At 37.6% G+C, this 21,756-nt stretch overlaps 1 protein-coding gene across 1 annotated transcript in view; it reads right to left on the minus strand.

The window, feature by feature from the left end:
- Positions 1-21,756, minus strand: part of BTBD7 (BTB domain containing 7) — an 89,204-nt gene that overhangs the window by 9,906 nt on the left and 57,542 nt on the right. Inside the window, exons 4-8 of the mRNA XM_072745596.1 lie at positions 13,218-13,426; positions 11,411-11,486; positions 7,423-7,583; positions 3,427-3,570; positions 1,705-1,894 (exon numbers count right to left, since the gene is read on the minus strand). Coding sequence (XP_072601697.1) covers positions 1,705-1,894; positions 3,427-3,570; positions 7,423-7,583; positions 11,411-11,486; positions 13,218-13,426 — 780 coding nt within the window. The remainder of the gene's footprint in view (positions 1-1,704; positions 1,895-3,426; positions 3,571-7,422; positions 7,584-11,410; positions 11,487-13,217; positions 13,427-21,756) is intronic.

Genomic DNA, 21,756 nt, shown 5'->3' on the forward strand with positions numbered 1-21,756 from the left:
ACAAAGCCTAAAATATCTACCAAGTGGCCCTACCAGAAAATGTCTGCTGAGTCCTGGTGTAAAAGCCAGAGTGGGAGTAAGGTTAGAGGCAGGAAGAGCAGTTAGGAACCTAGACTAAGGCTGTAACAGGGGGCTGAGGAATAGGGGACACAGTCTACAAATATCTAAGAAACAAACTGACCAGACTGGCCACCGGCTCTTTTTTCTGGGGAAAGGCAAGCTACCACTCACTGAGTGCTTACTCTGTGCCAGGCAAACTCCTAAGCATCTTACTCACAGTACTTCCTCAAATCTTCATAACAACCCTAGAAAGGAGATATATCCATTTCGTAGACAAGGAAATTAATGCTCTGGTAAGTTACCTTGTCAAAAGTCACACAAATAAAGTGGCAGAGCCAGAAATATGAGCCCATGAGTCTTCTCCAAGAGGCTATATTGTCTTCTTTAGAGTGAGGTGGGCAAGGAAGAGAGAAGAATCAGAGAACACCAGAATAGGACCGGGTCTTGTTAAATAAGACAACAAAGCCAAGTCTTCTTGTGAACATCTCTGGGCTTTTTAGATTCAGTTCTAAGATTAAATTATGCTGCTATTCAATTGTATTAACTCAAGCTGATAAAAACCGGGCTAGTGACCATAGCTTCAATATCTGCACAAATCAGCTATTAGTGATATTTCTCTTCTGTTGTCCAATGTATACTTTAAATAAATGATTGTCAGTGTTTTGTCAGTAGTGGCCAAATCTGATAAGGCCAACAACTGAACAGACATTAGTCCCAGAATAAAATATATGTGTTCAATTAAAAGTTGTTATTCTTCTATTTGTCCTTAATTGAAACATTTATAAGCAGAAAATGAATGATACCATTTCTAATAATGCTATAGTTTGCTGATGTTTTTGAATCTTCCAGTGGTAATTGGCAAGAGCTATAAATTTCTGACCCCCAGATCACTGTGGATTTTCTTACCTTAAAAACTAACACTAGAGCCCTTTGGTTAAAATCAACATTAACTGATGCTCAGAAATTTTTGGGTGTAACAGTTATGTATCTCTATCTATGGTTACTTTTCTCAAAGTCATGACATAAGCCTGTATGTACTACAACAGAATTCACAGAGCAGATCCTGGGAGGCTGAATGGATCTCTAGGAAACCAACAGTGATCACATTTGGGGGCACAAGCCTAGACTCAAATATACAAGTTTATAACTCTCCTCAAAGAGTCTTATGTGAGCAATGGTTTATGGATATGAAAAATCTGAATTCCTCTGAACTAGTGGTTCTCAACAGGAAGCGATTTTACCCCACACAGCGTATTTAGCAATGTCTAGAAACAGAAAAATGTTTCCAAAAAGTTGTCATAAAGGATGTGTGTGCGTGTGTTTTTGCACACACATGCTACTGGCATCTAGTGAGTATAGGCCAGGGATGCTGCTGAACTCTCTACAGTGTGCAGGACAGGCCCTTCAACAAAGAATTATGTCAGGATGGCATGGTTGAGAAATCCTGGGCTAACCAGAAAACCTGTACATACTTGTTACAGGAAAATAAAATATGAAACAAAAACCCTAGCTTATTAAGTATTAATTAGAACAATGCATAATGGGCATTGGAAAGCAGAGAGAGTTAGCACATGTAAAAAGGCTACAAAAATGATCAGATTAATCATTTAAATATAAATGCCTGACACAAAGCTACTGCCTCACCTGGAATTTCATTGGCTACGACTGAAGGAGGGCTTGACTGGTGACTGCTGATCTGCTGGTGGCTCATCATGTGACAGCACTGTGGTACAGCGGTATTGACCATGTAAAGTGTGTCTGGCACATTGGACATTCTAACCATTCGCAAACGCACAAGATCTGTTTGCTCAACCATCATCTCGTCCAGCACTGACTGAAATAACAATTCAGTATTAAGAGAATCCATCAACTCATCTCTGGAAGTCACGTTTGGAGAAAGATTATAACCTTTATCATATAAAAAAGGAACTAGTTTATTGTTTTCAGTGTATGAAGCTTAAAATTAATAGTGAAAGGAGAAAGAACCCCTACTTCTTTAATTTTTAAAGAATCTTTCTGTATCATCTTTGAAAAGAAATAATCATCTTCTGGTTGTTTGCTTTTAATTAAAGTATTCAAAATTTGAAGGAAGGTATAAAATTATTCAGAAGTAAATTATACCTAAAGTTACTAGAAGGAAAACAATCTATACATGGGCTAAGTATCAGATCCAACATGAAATGGTCAAAACACAAAATACTGAAGATCAATTTTAAATTCAACAGACCTATATAAACCCAACTGTTTAGTTTCAGACGAATCTCAACAAACTGCAGAGTGGCCAAAATGATGTAATGTATAAACCTCTTCCACATTTTCTGAGGGCAATTACCTACTGATGTGTGGGTTCAGCTGTCGGGGAACAGGAAGTCCCAGGAGGACTATGTGATTAGCTCCCCTCTGCCCCATTCTGAGACAGAGGAGAATGCAAGGTCATTTCTTACAGACCTTTGTTTACCATATACAACCTCTGCTAAAGGCCTCTGCTACTTGCATGCTGTTAAGCACTGAACTTATTTCCAAAAAACCAGACCCAATCATTTAGTTTTTTTCCTATTTTGGACTATTTATATTGTCAATCACTCAGTGAGAGGTAGATTATCCACCTAGCCAATAAAATTCTCACAAATCCTTTTACATAACTTAAGCTAGGAGGAGCTCTAAACATCAAAATGAGAAAAAAATTAAGGTAACTTCATTCTATATCCAAACACAACATTTTGCCTGTTAATTTGTTTCACAAAGCTTAAGGGTGATTTCTGACTTTCAAAGAGTTCCTCAAAAGTCCATCGCAAAGTTCCAATGGCCAAATATAGCTAATAAATATCACAGAATTCCATTTCTACATTACCACATTTTCTTGGAGTTCTTCATATTATGATACACAATTTACTTAATAAGCCTGAAATTTTCTCTTAGTTTTGTGCATTTATTCTAAAACTAAATAAAATTTCCAACAGTCAGCCACTACAGAAACACATTACAAGAAATCATGTCATTTCTTTAGTTTAATAAAGACAAAATGTGTGCAATCTTCTTTTAGAACATTTTTCCCATCTTGAAGATCACAATATACTGATAATAATTTCAGTTAAATTAATTTTTTTCCAAATTAACAATTTGCAATGCAACTAAGATGAGAAAAATGTAAAATGCAATTCAACATGACCTAAGTTATAAAAACATGCTTGATAATTAAACATTTCAGAAAACTATTCTCATGAGTAGTCACATTAGAGTTTATTTCACTTTCCCTATTATTGGATATTTAGGTGACTTCTATATACTTTTACAATACCACAATGAGTATCTTTGTGCTTATAGTTCATAAAATGTATTCCAGTATCTTAAAATGGTTTTCATTACCTTTGCTTCCTCCACATAGGGAGAGAATAGTCGAGGACGAACGTATATTCCAGCATTTTTTTGCCGTAACCAAGCATTGGACTTTCCACCTTCTGTTGTAGGAAGCATATCTGATGGAGGAGTACTAATCAAGCCTCTTTTCATCTTGAAAAAAAATTTTTTTTAGATGAACTAATGATTTATGTAGACCTAGAATACTACTAAGATGAAAAATAATTACACCTATGAATCATGAAAACTTAGGAATATACACGAAATTTCAAAATACTCCAAATGTTTGAGATTATTTAAAAGACTCAGCAATAAAGAGGTACTACAATATACCACTTTTCTTTATATAGAGGAATGTTTTTATTTTTTTTAAAGTTTTTTTTTAAATTTTTATTTATTTATGATAGTTACACACACACACACATACACACACACACACACACACACACACAGAGAGAGAGAGAGAGAGAGAGAGAGAGAGAGAGAGAGGCAGAGACACAGGCAGAGGGAGAAGCAGGCTCCATGCACCGGGAGCCCGACGTGGAATTCGATCCTGGGTCTCCAGGATCACGCCCTGGGCCAAAGGCAGGCGCTAAACCGCTGCGCCACCCAGGGATCCCCAGGAATGATGTTTTTAAAACAAGAGCTATAGTAATTAAAAATATAATTAGTTGGATTAGCTTTCAGAACTTTCAATGAAAACCAATTTCTACCTTTTATTACTTACTCATCTAGAGGATTCCATACCCATTCCACGCCCCGCCCAAGACAAAACAAGAACATCTTCTTGGGCCTGTATCTACAACACAAGGATGCACGTGGTCTGCCTGGTGGTTAAGGGAAAGGAGCTCTTGGGGAGGCAGATTGGACACAAATCTCAAATTCCCCATTTAACAGGTACATGACCATGGATATGTCCTTTTAGGCTAGACCTGACTTTAAAGGGCTCCCAGATGGCCCTGGAGATGGGACCCTGCATGACTAAATGTGGTGGCCTTGTTGTTTCCTGGTGTATGCTAGGAGAAAATAAATCAAATACCTACAGCTCATAAAGTGGTTGTGAGGATTAATGACAGTAATGCATAGTGCTTAGCACACACTAGGAGTGTTTTATGCTTAGCAGCCATTATTAGCAAACTTTCACCAGGGACTTCTGTGTGAAGCACAGAATTAAGAATAGAGATATGTATTTTCTAAGTCTACTAAACAAAGTTCTAAGTTATTTTTCTAAACCAAATTCAGGGTTCAATTTGGCTTGTGTCCCATGTTTTAAACAAAACCAAATATTGTAAAACAAACAGGCAAAACAAAAACTAAACATTTTTTTAAAGATTTTATTTATTTATTCACAGAGACAGAGAGAGAGAGAGAGAGAGAGAGAGAGGCAGAGGGAGAAGCAGGCTCCTTGCAGAGAGCCTGACGTGGGACTTGATCCAGGGTCTCCAGGATCCCGCCCTGGGCTGCAGGCGGCACTAAACCGCTGCGCCACCGGGGCTGCCCTCAACATTGTTTTGTGTCTAATATTACTCTTGTTAATTCTTCCATTAGTTAAAATTGTTTTTAACTAATAAAATATAGCATTAGATAAAAGCACTAGATTAAAAGCAGAAAAGCTCATAACTCTAACCTACTCTAACTGTAATAATGCTGATATATTTCCTGTCAGTCTTTTTCAATGGATTTTTACATAACTGAATTCTAGAATACATAAAAATACATTAGTTTGTATTATTCTTTCTGAAATTATATTCTATCATTAGCATTTTTCATTGTTGCTATATTAGTCTTTATAATCATTGTTCAGGGCAGCAAAATATTCTGAGTAGTGTACTACAGTTTACTTTTATTTTTTCTGTTATTAAACATTCTTTTATTTTTCTGTTATTAAACATTCTTTTATTTTTTCTGTTATTAAACATTCTTAACTTTGTATTAAACAAAGTTTCCAAATATTTAAGGATATGCTACTAATGTACCAGCTATACTTCCCCTATGGGATGGTAATATTATTTCAAAATATACTGACTTGGGGTGCCTGGGTGGCTCAGATGGTTAAGTGTCTGCCTTCCACTGAGGTCATGATCCCAGGGTCCTGGGATCAAGCCCTATGTCAGGCTCCTGCTCGGCTTCTCCCTTTCCCTCTGCTCCCTCACCCAGCTCTCTCTCACTCTATCTTGTTCTATCTCAAATAAATAAATAAAATCTTGGAAAAAAAAGATAATTCCTACTAAAATAAAAACAGTGACTTAATAGGTGAAAAAAATGGTAACCTATGGTTTTACTTTGCCTTCTTTGGTGTGTGATTACTAGTGAGACTGAAACTTTTTTCTAATTAGAAATATAAATATTTAATTATTTTCTTCTAGTTTTCCCATGTTTCAATTTAATATTTAATTCTGCAATCTAATAGTGATTAATTTTGTGTGCAAGTGAAATGAGGGTTTAACTTTAAACAAATTCCCCCCTAGCTCACCATCTAGTCCAGCACAATGATTCACTGATTTCTTTTTTTTTTGTTTTTTTTTTTTTCTTTTTTTTTTTTGATTCACTGATTTCTGATAGATTATGATATATTTAATTCTTATATATTAATGAGGAATTTTTTTTTTAATGAGGATTTTTTTCTGGGCTATTTGGTCTTGTCTGTTTTGCTAGCATCACAGATCGGAATTTTTTTTTTGTTTCTGTTTTTGTTTTTTAAAGCTCTGGGCCCAATGTGGGCCCTGAACTCACAACCCTGAGATCAAGAGGTATGTGCTTTACCAACTCAGCCAGACAGGCATGCCTAGAGTTTTAAAATTTTACTTATTATTATTATTATTATTATTATTCATGAGAGACCCACATAGAGAGAGAGAAGCAGAGACACAGGCAGAGGGAGAAGCAGGCCCCATGCAGGGAGCCCAACGTGGGACTCCATCCTGGGTCTCCAGGATCACACCCTGGGCCAAAGGCAACGCTAAACCGCTGAGCCACCCGGGCTGCCCCATCCCTAGAGTTTTAAAATATATTTTAAATTCTGGAATAGTTATCCTTCCTTCATTATATTCGCTTTACAGAACTTAAAAAAAAAAATTCTTATCAAACAAACAAATGAATATGGAAGAGGGAGGGAGGAAAACCAAAAAACAAACTCTTAACAGAGAACAAAGTGAAGCTAACCAGACAGGAGGTAGAAGGGGGAGAGGGGAAACAGGTGATGGGGGTTAAAAAGGGCACTTGTTGTGATGAGCACTGGGTGTTGTATATAAGTGATGAATCATGAAATTCCTCACCGGAAACGAATATTACACTGTATGATAACTAACTGGAATTTCAACAAAAACTTGGAAAGAAAATAAATAAATGAAACAGTCGCATGCAATGAAAAAGAAATTCTTATCAGTTTTTTTCCAGATGATTTTTATGTTTCTGAGCAGCTGAAAAAATTGTCTATAAGCATTGCAATAAAGTTATAGATCAATGTGTGAACAAGTAATATTTATAATACTTATTTTTCACATCCATTAATTCAAGCAATTCTATTAGTTTAAGAAATTCACTTTAAAAAAGCTATGAAAGTAATATGATCAGCTCCATTAATTTTTAACTGAAATATGATCATAAGATCCAGTCATCCCTTTCACACTGAACCCTTCTCTTCTCCCTGATTTACTGCTGTGTTTGAAAAGTCTCCAGAGGTAATTTCTACCCTTTTCTTTGTGAACAGGATCTACTTGATCTACACTGACAAATGGCTGAAGTAACTCCTCCTACACTATCTTTTGCAAAAGTAAGACGGCTCTACCCACTTAACTCTCATTCACCAAGGATTTATTTGTGCCATTGGCCAACATGAGGGACACAATATGGTACAAAACACACATCTGTCTCTGTTCTCATGGACTTTGTGGATTCACAATACTTTATTAGTAGAAATTACGTAAAATGATAAAAAAAAAAAGAAGTCTTTACATTTTGGCGCATTTTCTTTTCCGAAAGAGATAAATGAACAAATGTACTTACCGCATCACTTAGGACTTCACTGTTTATAGGTAAGATATGTTCAATTCGCACAAAAGGTAAGAGAGAAGAAAGGATCTCTCTAAGCTCTTCGATGTCTAGGTCTCGTCTTTTTACGCCTCTTCTGTTTACACTATGGGCAGTGCCACTTAGTAAGTTTGGCTCTATGAGACAGAAAACGAAAAGTCTCCTACCAAATCCAAATTTTTACCTTTTTTTCTCTAGTACACTTTTGGTAACATGCTTTATACTTAAGTGCATCTGCTTTAAAAAAGATTATAAATTACTTTTGTGTCTTAAGTTTTCTTAATAGAGATGTTCTTCTACAAAGATAAAGCATGATGTCAACAGTATAACTTTTTTTTTATTGTTTTGCACTAAAGAATAAGAAGAATTCTTTTCCACATACTAACACAAAGGAGAAAATATGACAATCTATTAAAATCTAGTTTGACCAAGGGCTTTCTCTTAAGCTTTTACACTGCTGTAACCAGTTTTTAGTACAATTAAGGGCATTACAAGGCAAATGCTATTTCCGGTAACTCTGGGTTATCAGGATACTGATTAGGCTACCCTATGTTTACCAGCAATTTAATAAAATACCAATTACCTGGTATCTAAAGCAGCAAACTAAGGCACCTGGGTGGCTCAGTCAGTTGAGCATCTGCCTTTGGCTCAGGTCATGATCCCAGGGTCCTCGGATGGAGCCCCATATCGAGCTCCCTTGCTCAGTGGGGAGTCTATGCTTCTCCATACCCTGCCACCCTCACTCCCCCTGCTTCTGTACTTTTGCTCTCTCTCTCAAATAAATAAAATCTTTTTTTTAAAGTGAAATCTAATGTGCACTGTATTTAACTTTGATTTTTATGATAGTCTCCTAAATCTCCCTAATATGGGAATGTTACCGCATAAAAGTGAACACTTTGATCTCTGACACAAAATATATTCCCACTGTCCAGAGCAGAGAGTAAAGGTTTTCTTCATTAGGTATCAATGAAAGAAGATCTTAAGTATATATAAGCTTACAACATTGAGTGGAAAACAAAAATTACTAAAATTTTGGGAATCTTTAATCATATCTATAATCTAGTGGTCATATATTTTTTCTTTAAAAAGATCCTTATCATTCCCAAATATAAGTGCTGTATTTTTTGCAAACACTCTATAGGCAAACAAGTATTTCCCTTAAATCATGTGATAGATATATGGATAGAGAGAGAAGAAATAATTGTTTTTGAGAAGCTAAGCTTCTTCTGGCATCATTCAATATAAAATTGTTGCAAGCATGTGGAAAAGGGTTTTTTTCCTTGCCTTGCTATGATTTGGCTTCATACTTATTATACAAAGCACTGCTTTTCGAAAAAAAATTTTTCCCCCCTTAAAATAGTGGCATCCTGTTTTCATATGAAATCTTACATAAAACTCCCAAGTAAGTAATGGGTAAGGGCAGAACCTTATACAGAAAGGAGGCTGAAAAGAGCTGCCTGGTATGCTCAGGTTCCTGCTCATTCCTGGAAGAGCCTTCTGCTCCAACCCCATCGGGAAACTACTATTTAAGGGAAATCTTATCAAGGATGCTCATTATCTGCTCAAAATAAACATGGCATTTTATCATAACCAACCTTACACCAGTGAACAAGCCTATGGCCTACAATGATTATGCAGCATCATATAAAATTAATTCTTGTTGTTGGAGGAATCCTGTTCTATAATAAAGTCACTGTCAACAATCAGCAAACACTTAACCACTGCTCCTAAGGGAAACACAGGGTGAGATTCCTATAAGCCTCTGGTTCCAGTTTTATTACCTGGTCAAGACAAAACATTGTTTTAGGTGTGTTTCTGTTTAAAGACACCTTATTACTATATATTGTTGATTTGCCCTCGCAGTAAACAAGCACTGCCACTCATATCTGAATGAAGCTGAATTTAACTCCTAGTTTCTCTGTGAAGGGACATCACAGCCTTCCTGTGCCTGGAAACACCATACAGCACTAAAAGTTATAATGGGAGGCCAGCTGGATCAGTGAGGTCACCAAAAACAACACCCACCCATAAAATATGAAAAACTTGGCACTGAATGGAATGAAAAGGACACTTGTTTGCAGTATGAGAAGTGAAATGAGAAGGCAGAGCGGCACCCTGTTCCACCCGAAGCTGGGAATACGTGCATCAGGGGACTCCAATGTTTTGTCACTCTGAGCATGTCTGTAGTTGACCATGAAAGTGTTGTGGGTACTGGTTTTGGGGTTATAAATAAATTTTAGCAGGTAGATGAATTTGCAAATACAGAGTCTGCAAGTAAAGACAGATGGTATATTGGCATTTCAAAAAGACCTAAATTAAAACTAGTGGCTTTAATATTCAACACAATTCTATTTTTTTTTTTTTAAGATTTTATTTATTTATTAGAGACACAGAAAGAGAGAGAGAGAGAGATTGGGAGAGAGAGGCAGAAACACAAACAGAGGGAAAAGTAGGCTCCATGCAGGGAGCCTGACGTGGGACTCGATCCTGGTTCCCCAGGATCACACTCCGGGCCGAAGGCAGGCGCTAAACCGCTGAGCCACTGGGGCTGCCCTTCAACACAATTCTTATCTGAGAATTACTAAAAGGCTTTTGCAGGCCATAGAGAAAAAAATTAGTAGGAGAAATTAGAGGTTTTGAAAGTCAGATTTAGCTTGAAATTTTTATGTATTTTAAAACATGACAGACAAACCCTATAAATGCACTAAAAATTTATCATTGACCTAAACACTTTTTTAAAAAGATTTTATTTATTTATTTGACAGAGAGAGAGTTAAGCATAAACAGGAGGAGTAGCAGAGGGAATGGGAGAAGCAGGCTCTCTGCTGAGCAAGGAGCCCAATGTGGGGCCCAATCCCTGAGTCAAAAGCTTAACCGACTTAGCCACCCAGGTGTCCCAACTTGAACACTTTATAAATAGGTGAACTTCATGGTATGAAAAGTATATCTAAAAAAGCCATCAAGAAATGACAGGCAAAAGAAATCTCTATTTAATTTTTCTAGTTAAAATGTTTTGAAAGGAAATGTTTTGATTTGGATTTGCTATATAGAGGCATACAAACATTCTGTGGGAAGGAGCATGCGTGCAATGTTTCTACCTCTTCTGCAGTATCCCCAGTTGGAAGCCATCCAAAAGCATTATTTTTCCTTTACCTTCCACAAAAAAATTTCTTTTAAAGATTTTATTTATTTATTCATGAGACACACACACACAGAGGCAGAAACACAGGCAGTGGGAGAAGCAGGCCCTGCAAGGAGCCCGATGCAGGACTGTATCCCAGACCCCAGGATCAGGCACTGAGTCAAAGGCAGACACTCAACCGCTGAGCCACTCAGGTGTCCCTACCTTCCACAAAATTTAAAAATAAACAAGCATGCTTTTTGGGCCAGGGTGGGAGGTGGGGAGATCAGTCATACATTTTTTAATTGAGGTAAAGTTAGCATAAACCTCACCATTTTAACCATTTTAAAGTATACAATTCAGTCAGTAGTTTTTAGTATATTTAAAATGTTATACACACATTACTATCTAATTCCTAAACATTTCCATCAGGAATATGCTTTTGTAATACTTTAATCATTAAATGAAAAATTTCACTCTAATACTTGTATAAATCAGTAAACATTTATTATTAGCACATAGATAATTCCTAAACATTTCCATCAGCAATATGCTTTTGTAATATTTTAATCATTAAATGAAATTTTTCACTCTAATACTTCTATAAATCAGTAAACATTTCTTATTAGCACATAGATAACATTAAAGGTACACTTTTAAAATTGTAAAATAAAATTTTCTGGTATATTTGTTTCTAATAAAGTATACCCTTCTCCACTAAAGGATTTTACATATCATAAACATTTCTATTTCCAGCAGGTAATAGTGGCTACTGTCAAGACTGACACATAGCATGCCTCTGAATAAAAAAACTTACAGTATAAACTGATTTTGTAAGCTTACCTCTGTCAGCTATTCTTTTCATCAATTGATGCTCACCCCATTTAATCAGATATTTAAGGATATCTTGTTCACTTGCCTAGAATAAAAAATGATTTATATTCATTTTAGTGAAATTAGACAAATGGCAAATTTCATTAATGACTTCCTAGGTCGTAATGTACACACAGTATGCAACTTACCACATTTCATGCTACACTGGCTGTTTGAAATGTTCCACTAAAGCTGAGGTCCACCAGCAGCAAACACACAACTGCTTTGCATGTGTTTTGTCCAGTAACTTACCTCTTGGCTCCAACTAAATTTTTTATTCTGGCTTTCATCTTTATTTTTTCTTTATCCTATTCTCTTCACCTATTTTAAGCTTATTTTATTCTACTATATGGTCTCTATACAGCTGCCTTAAATTCTTCTTGGGATAGGAAGAGATGAATAGATGAAAGTAAATGTATATAGATACCAAGTGATTCTGTTGCAAGAACAGAAAATACAGATACAGAGACTTGTTTTGACAGAGAAACTACAATCTGCACAAGGTATGCTACTGACTGGTGAGGGCCCTTCAAGCAGTCTGTGAAATGGCAAGGTGCCCCTCAATTCTTTGTACTTTACTGAAAATCTTAGAGCAAATCTAGGCTTCTGTCCAAGGTTTTTGCTTTCTAAATAGAAATGCAAAACTTTCTAAAGTAAATAATCTGAGAGAACTGACAAATCCTAATCCCCATAATGCATGCAGTCTGGATCAGGACAATGAAACGAGGTTAATGAACACAGATCCTAAATAAATCAAATCTAATTACGACATCATTTGTATTGCAATCAAAGCACAGATGCTACATTGATTATTTAACTTGTCATTTAATTTTTTTTTAAAGATTTTATTTATTTATTCATGACAGACACAAAAAGAGAGAGAGAGAGAGAGAGAGAGAGAGAGAGAGGCAGAGACACAGGCAGAGGGAGAAGCAGGCTCCATGCAGGGAGCCCAACGTGACTCGATCCCGGGACTCCAGGATCTCGCCCTGGGCCGAAGGCGGGCACTGAACCAATGAGCCACAGGGATCCCCACGTCACTGAATTTCTAACTGGGATGGAAGCATTTTATAATTTTTCTAGTATAAATATAAACAAATAGGTAATGGCTCAGTGGGTTTATATTTTTATAACATTAAAACTGTTGTATAGTTTTCGGCATAAAATTCGTATAACAATGCCAAAAAAATTAAACTTGAACATATGTTACTTCAAAGTATTTTTTGCAATATTTTAAATCTATTGTTAGTTTAAGTTACCAAATTATATTGACATATAAGTCAATGACAGAAGAATTTGCTAAAAACTACTTCTGATTAAAAATAAGTAGTTCAAAACATTACTGTATTTTGGTAAGACACATACACTAAATTTTTATAAGCATTTGAGTAGTCAGAAATTGAATACTACTCTTACTTTGTGCTGCGTAAGCTACTGTCTACAGTCCAAGTACCTGATACTCCATCAAAAACAAGAAAGTGTGATAATGAATTGATGGAAGCCACGAAAATCATTGTTGGGATATGCCTCTGACCTCGCCTACTGCCTCAATCCCATTGGTGTATAGTTGGTTGAGACCAGAACTTGTTCACAGTGTTGAGTTAGAGCAGCAAGTGCACAAAGGGCCAGAGAGCCAGAAGGCTTTTCCTGTACAAATCTGAAAAGGGCATACCTGGCTGGGCTGATCTCCCTAGATGGTAGAGTAACAGAGTATAGATGGGTTCCCTGGTGAACACATGGATGACAATCACTTTGACAAGTATATATAAATGATTACCTGTAGGTAGTCAGACTGGATAGCAGTGAGCAGATGGTCTTTGCTGAGTTCATAAAAAACATCCGAAGTCATGACCTGGGAAAACTCCTCACAGAGGAAATGTAAAGCTTGTCGGTGTACCCATTTAGAGCCATATGGATGAGAGCTCCACTTGAGGATGGCAATTAAGGTATCTAATGAGATGCTCTCAGCAATGATATCCTCACAGCCTAAAAGAGAAGGCAAATACTTCTTAAGATTAATCATAAATATTCCTTATTGAACATTAGTATGTTAGACACTATATTTAAAAGTAACAATAGTAAAAAAAAGAACAAGGAGATAAATAAAATTTCAAGAGAAATTACCAAGACCTGGTAGGATGGGGTAACAACAGGTAACAATAGACTATGACATCTATAGGAAATCTGCTGTCCAGTAGAGACAGATCCATAGAAAGAGGCAGAGAATCTTCATAATTGTTTAAGAAAATCAGTATCTATGTGCAAATCCAACAACCTAAAGTAAGACACTACAGCAGAGAGGACTGGATCATAAGGGAAAGAAGAGAAGGGAAAACTGACACAGTTGTGGGAATTGGCCAGAGAATGGGTATGGATGACACCTGACGGATAGAGAATCCGTCTCTATCCGGATAGAGAAGACAAGTAGGCTATCTTCTATGAACTAGGAGAATATATGTTCTAATAAAACAACAATTTGCATTGTTGATAGCTTAATCTCTCAGAATAGAGACAATATAGTTTTATGCTCATCTGAGATGAATTCTGGTAGATTTAAAAGAAATAAGTAGCTTAAGGAAAAGAACTAGGCTTCTGGAGAAAGTGATTATGACACTGTAAGGGCTCAAAAAAGTGAAGATAACCTGAGGATAGTCAACTATTTTCCTTAGGAGAGATCATTTCAAAATATAAAGATAAAAAATGTAAAATCTGAGTGATAAAAACTGTGGAAGGGAAAATGATTGAAGTTGGACAGAAATTCTTTATAGTTGTTTAAAAGAAACCCTGATAATTTGGGGGAGAAAAAAGAGGCATTTACCACTAAAGAGGCTGCTCTCTAATGAGCTCACAGCTTTGAAAGATACAGCCAAAATAAAGAACATCAATGAACTCCAGAGACTTGCAAAGTTCAATGTTACTGTGAAACCATGAAAGGCAAAAAGTGAAAGGTAATGACTGATTACCCTTTTTTCAGGTGACATGAGATCATTAGCAGACAATACAGGGTACAAGAAGTCATGCTTCATTCTCTTTTCTGATACAGTACCAGATAACCAGACTATCATAGAGAATGGTGTAACCTGACTTCTGCAAAGCATTTAACAAAATACTTTATGAAGTCTCTAAAAGACAGGGTTGCTGTCTTCACTGTATGTCTAGCACCTTCTTGCACATGGGAGGTGCTACATAAAAATTTGTTGAGTGTGCAAACCAGATCTTTGCAGATAAGATAAAGAGCAGTATATGGGTGACAGAACAGTGGTTACCGGAACTGTTTGTAAGTAGCACTGATTAACCTGGGGGATGGGAATGGGGAGTCTCTGTTTTTGTGATGTTAATCAAGAACTTGAATGAAGATGGGGAAAATATGCTTCAAAATCTCCAGATGATGGGCAGCTCTGGTGGCACAGCGGTTTAGCTCCACCTGCAGCCCGGGTGTGATCCTGGAAACCTGGGATCAAGTCCCACGTCAGGCTCCCTGCATAGAGCCTGGCTCTCCCTCTGCCTGTGTCTCTGTCTTTCTCTCTCTCTGTGTCTCTATGAATAAATAAATAAATAAATCTTAAAAAAAAAAAATCTCCAGATGAGAGGGATCCCTGGGTGGCTCAGCGGTTTACCGCCTGCCTTCGGCCAAGGGTGTGACCGTGAAGTTCTAGGATCGAGTCCCACTTTGGGCTCCCTGCATGGAGCCTGCTTCTCCCTCTGCCTGTGTCTCTCATGAATAAATAAAATCTTAAAAAAAAAAATCTTCAGATGATCTAAAACTGGGAAACACTGGATGACAGGATCAAAACCGGCTAAACAGATGGGTCAAAATGAAGGTGAAATAGAACCAGGAAAATTAGGAAGTTCTATATATTAGTGAAAGAAAATCAACGGCACAAAAGATGATGGGAGAGCTGCCTCAGCCATAACCCATGCTGAATGGGTACAAACTGTGATATGGCTGCTGTAGAGCTGAAACAAGCTCAAGCTTTTATGATTAAAGCAGAGTCCTAATCAATAGAACAATGTCACACTGCTGTCATGTGGGGTGCTGTGTTCTGTTCCAGGCCCTATGTTTTAGAAGGGGCACTGACACACGCAGGATTTCTCAGAGGAGGGCAAAAGAACAGTAGAGAGTTTGAGAACTGTAACAGGAGAAGCTCTCTGAGCAACCAAGATTACTAGGCTTACGGAAGAGAAACCTGAGGGGAGACCATAGGCCGCTATCTTTAAATGTCTGACAGACCTTCATTTTTTTTTTTTAATTTTTTTTTAAAATTTATTTATGATAGTCACAGAGAGATAGAGAGAGAGGCAGAGACACAGGCAGAGGGAGAAGCAGGCTCCATGCACCGGGAGCCCGACGTGGGATTCGATCCTGGGTCTCCAGGATCGCGCCCTGGGCCAAAGGCAGGCGCCAAACCGCTGCGCCACCCAGGGATCCCTCTGACAGACCTTCATGAGGCAGAGGAGAAATGACAGACTTCCCTGCTGTTCCAAGGGCAGGTCCTGGATGTTAAATGGATGTTGGAAGAAGGGAGATATTGTCTCAATATTAAGAAATTTCTAACAGTTAGATTGCTCTCCTCTTGTCCCCTCTGACAAAAAAAGAATAGGGATCCTTCTAGAAAAATATATGAGATAGAGTACCAAGAACCCCTATGCTGGATACGGAGCTAACATTAGATAGCATCCAAGTTGCTTCTATCACAAAGATAAAATCATTTTTAGAAAAGCGGTGACAGAGTATCAATGAGAGAGTAACTTAATCTAAAGATTAAAGATTAACTGACTTAATCTCAATATTAACCTGAGATTCTGAAAGGACATGGAGACCACCACAATGGAATCTGCATGTAAACAACACCCAAAGAGGTGAGTATGTACTGATGAAGAGTGAGGAATATGGAAAAGCTGTAAGCTGCCCGCATGATTTTATGGTGAGCCTTGAATGCCAGCAGCCAGAGGAAGACTTGTCAGTCTGCTGCTTTAAAGGAGGCAGGGGAGGAGAATAAAGCAATATAATGGATATGTTTGGGCATGAAACATGTGAAGTTAGAGAAAAAGTGGTTATTCAAAAAGATGTATCACGATCCTACGAAACCAAGATATTGGCAGAGGGAAGAAAAGAGAATTAATAACATCATATATTTAAACTTCTGAGGTTTTCAAAGAAGTGAGATGTGATAAAAAGTGGGCTTGATTTCAACAGATTGAAATCCCACCTTGGCCTTTCAGAAGCAAAGTCATTTGCTTAAATCCTTAGCCTCTTTGAGCCTGAAGTGTTCTCATTTGTAAAGCTAAGTTTATACTCCTAAATCAGGGTTGTTATGAGATTTAAATGAGATGGTACCCTTGACATTCTTCATTTGTTCAAACATTCTGCAGTACCTAGTTGCCAAGCACTATGAATACAACACTCTTTTTACTGCATACTTTCTTGGGTGATATTATCTCGCCCACATGGCCTTAATTCCCAAAGCATTCTCATGACTTGTAAGTCTGTATTACAGTTCCGGGGTGCCTGGCCATGTCGGAGGAGCATGCAACTCTTGATCTTGGGTTGTGAGTTCAAGCTCTACAAAAAAGTCTACATACAGTTCCAACCCAGAGCTCTCTCCTGACTCCCAGACTCACTCCAACTTCCCATTGGAGTGTTCCATGGGGATGTTCTGCAGACCTCTTAAAGGCAAATCAATTCGTTTCCTCTGAGAAACCTAGTATCCCCCTCTGACTTCTTACCCCTGCTTCCTCCCAAAGCCAGCAATCTTAGTACTATTAATGATTCCTTCTCTTGAAGCCCACATCCAATCACCATCATATGCTCTTCATTCTATTCTTAAATACATCCCCTCAAAAAAAAAAAATACATCCCCTCCCCTGAAACTCTACCACCTCCCCATTTCAGAATCTGATACTTTCTAAACCCTGCATCACTGAAATAGCCTCAAAAAGTTCCCATCTTTCTCCCTTCCAATCTGTTCTCCATACTGTTGCCAGATGATCTTTTAAAATGTAAATTAGATTATATATGTAACAAATTATTCAATAGCTTGCAAATAACTTCAAGATAAAATCCAAACTACATATTCTTGATAGTCTGGTCATTGCCAACTTTTCCAGCCCCATTCCTGTTCATAGCCTACATTGCATTCATCACTTAGCATTTCCTAGAGTTCCAACAAACTGTCTCACCTCCAGGCCTTTGCATATGTTGTTCCATTTTTCTGAAATGCTCTTAATTCTCTTTATTAACTCATCCACATTTTTTAGACTTAGCTTAGATGTTGCCTCTTTCAAAACCCTATCTTGATCTTGTTCCCCAAAAGCTGAGATCAGGTGTTCCTCCTACCTAAAAAAAAAAAAGCCCTATTTCTCTATATATACAATAGCATTAAATTCTCATAGTATTTTATATTTCTGTAATATTTATCTGAATCCTCTACCAGACTAAGAGCTCTTTTGGGGTGGAGGCCCCCCACCTTGTGTCATTCTACAATGCCTGACATCTAGTAGCTAATCAATTAAAAACAAACATAATAGGGGGTCCCTGGGTGGCTCAGCAGTTGAGAGTCTGCCTTCAGCTCAGGGTGTGATCCTGGAGTCCCGGGATCAAGTCCCACATCAGGCTTCCTGCATGGAGCCTGCTTCTCCCTCTGCCTTATGTCTCTGCCTCTCTCTCTGTCTTTCATGAATAAATAAATAAAATCTTTAAAACAAACAAACATAATAGCTAATACTTTTGAAACTTACTATGTGCCAAGTCTATACTTAGAATATTTAATTTCTGCACTCCTATTCAAAGAAGGTAGTTTTATTATTCCCATTTTACAGATGAGAAAACTAAGATTCACAAAGATTAATATACTCGCTCAAAGTCATACAGCTAGGAAGAAGACAAGTTGTACTTAACTAAACATAGCCTTCCCCTCCTGCCAAAAAATTTCCCTCTTTTTTATGTCTCTAAACTTAGGTCTTACATGGATTAATGCTCCTTAGAACTTTTTCATTTATGACCACTCTTCTTATAAGCAGAAAAGCACCTTATAAATACCAAACATGGTGACATTAACTCACAAATGTGAAAGGAAGGCAATTAGGCAAAAAATTGGAACGCTGAAAGGTATATTTTACTTTCATTTTTTAAAAGATTTTATTTATTTTTTCATGAGAGATACAGAGAGAGAGGCAGAGACACAAGCAAAGGGAGAAGCAGGCTCCCTGTAGGGAGCCTGATGTGGGACTCGATCCCAGGACCCTGGGATCACGACCTGAGCCAAAGGCAGAAGCTCAACCATGGAGTCACCCAGGTGTCCCTGAAAGGTATATTTTAAAAAGAAATTTATCTAATATCGTCAAATATAATATTTTCATATTACAGTAAAGGATTTCAATTAGTGGTAATTTGCACTTTGTCACAGTTATCAATACTGGAATGAAAATGTAAATACGGCAACAAGGCCAAAGGGGTGCTGGCAGAGAAAGGCCAGCAAGAAATATGCAAAAAGGCTTCATGCAATGTCATTTCCTTGATAAATTTTGGACCAGTCTCATTGGTCCGGAAACATTACCAGCACACTATCGAAGGTGGCTGACAAAGTCATACTAACCCAAACCCCACAAGACCAATGTATAAATCAAAAGGTCCACTTATGTGCAGTGCAACTATTTATTTAGTTCACTTCTAGTGAGCAGAATGCCATGTTTCAAACTATCTTGGGTCAAGAAATAGTTGTTATTGCTTGTTTTTTTGTTTTTTTTTTTTTTAAGTTTCTAATCTGTCGTGGACCAATACTTTAGTGGAAACCAGTAAAAATGCTGCTTGAATACTGTGGCAATATCAAATTGCCAAAAAGTTTCTATATGCTTACTCTCAGTAACTGTACTTCCCACACTACAGACATACTTTGAGAAGCACTGCTCTGGCTAGACTTCCTTCTCTTTCTCTATGCCAGTTTCAGGATATATGAAGGTTAAGTTTATTTCCTCCCATTTGGTACTAATAAACTCTCAGAAGGAACTCTTTTTCCCTCTTCTGGTTTCTTATAGAGTTTACTGACTCCATAGATAAAACAGTATCTGTATTTCTTTAAAGACAACCAAATACACAATCAGAATGACTACTTTATCTTTTTTATTTTTTAAATAGGCTCCATGCCCAGTGTGCAGCCCAATGCAGGGCCCAAACTCACAACCCTGAAATCAAGACGTGACATGAGACCACGAGTTGGATGTTTAACCCTGACAGGGCCGCCGAGGCACCCCACTTTATCTTTTTTTTTTTTTTAACTAGAAATAGGGCAACCCTTTCAGGACCCCTCCCACTCCTGAGAGCTTTCTCTGTATTTTTACTTAATAAACTTCTGTCCCTTTACTCACAAAAAAAAAATAAAAAAATAAACTAGAAATATAGTGCTTAAGACTATTATCCAAATATGGCACAACACTGTACATATTCACCAACACCAGTCCTCCGATTCAACCCCTACCCATGTGCAGAGTACACATCCCCAGCCCAAGACTTTGGGACTGGCCATGAGATCTGCTTTGACCAATGAAACGTTAGTGGATATGATGTGAGAAGAAGCTTCAAAAGTACTTTTGGGAACTGGGCTTGCCCTCTTGCCTTCTGCCACCGCCATGGTAAGAAGATAATGTGTGTGGCTAGCTTGTTGATCATAGGAGGAAAATAAGCAGTAGCAGAAACAGAGCCAGCCAGCTCTGCTAAACCACAGTGGCAATCAGGATGACCCCAGATGCTACAAACTTAAATTTGTAATTTTAGCTGACCTGGAAATTTGTAGGAAATACATGTTCATGTCATATACCACTGAGATTCCCCAGTTGGTTGTTACATAGCAGTGACTGACTAATACACCACATACATTTTTAGATGAACTCAAAAGCCTTTACCAATTTCCTTGTAACAGAAAAACTCATTTATAGGCAAGACATTGAATGGCTCAAAGCTGCTCATGCATTCTGCTCAGGTAGTAGATTTTCAATGATGCAGTTGTGAGATTGGCAGATGAAATATGAAGTTAATGTTTCATGATTTTTTTTTTTGCTTTTGTGAAAACTACATTTTACAGATCCACTGCTTACTTGATTAATCCCTTCTACTTTTTTTACCAGAATATTTTCTTTCTGATACTTAATGTTGGCAAAAATGCCTCTTTTTAAAAATGTGAGCTAAACACTATGAATGATCAAGGCAGAGATATGAAGTACAACGAATTAATTTGACATTTAGTAATACAAATGATTGTTCATTTAGTAATACAAATGCTGCATGTTGAATAGGACCATTTTCTGTTTTTACTATTAACATTTTCCCCCCTTTATGTTCCTCTGATGACTATAAAATAAGCTTCAATATATACAGATTTCCTGAAAACAGTCAGGATTTGTCTTTTTTGCCACTCTCATACTCCCTCCACCAGCACTAGTGGGAAACTTTTTCACTAACTCAGGTCTATCAGGAAACATGTAATCAGCTTCTAGATTCAGAGTTTCATATTGGGGCTGAGGTGGGAAGAGGAAGAACACAGGCAAGGGGAAAGAAGTGAAGGGAACAGTGGAGGGTGATCACAGCTTGCTAAGCAACACACACTGTATAATAAGTTTAGAGGAAGGCTGGTCTTACAGCAGGCATGGTGGCTCTTCAGTGGCCTGTTAGAAGACTTCAAGTGCAAGTAGGCTTGAGAAAAAAGTTTCTTTAATTCTTTTCAACTAACCTGTATGGAACTGATTCCAGTTCCCAAGGAAATGGAATCATAAAACGAGAGGGAACTGAGGACAGTGTAAAGAGCTTATAGGCTTTGAATTCGGGCAGTTATCTTACTAACTCTTGACTCTCCCTTAGAGTCCTGTGCAGGATCAGAGCACACCCTCTGTGAGTCTCATTTCCTCATACAGAGGATGAAATAATCCCATCAGAGTTCTAAGGATTATGTTAAATAACATCAGGGAGCTGTGTGTCCATGGACACTACCGTTCTAGGCTAGAAATCTTCAATCAGCTTGTCAACTCCACCTCCTTTGACATATAGATAGAACTAGTCAATGCGTCCTACTGATTCTTCCTTCAAGATGCTCTTTGATTAGCCTCTTTATTTTCCATCCCCAGGAATGCAACCTCTGTCCAAATCCTTAGTACTTCACACATCAAACACTGAGAAGCTTCCTGCTGTCTACCTCCCTCAGTCTTCCAATCCATACAGAGCACACGGCAGAAAGGTTTTCCACCATCATCCCTGCATCTTCTCTATTTTAAACAGGCAACCAGAATTCCAGAGCCAAGGCAGAAAATGAGAGTCAGACATGTAAGAA

Source organism: Vulpes vulpes, unplaced genomic scaffold (genome assembly GCF_048418805.1).
Source record: "Vulpes vulpes isolate BD-2025 unplaced genomic scaffold, VulVul3 u000000660, whole genome shotgun sequence".
NCBI classification, from domain to species: Eukaryota; Metazoa; Chordata; class Mammalia; order Carnivora; family Canidae; genus Vulpes; species Vulpes vulpes.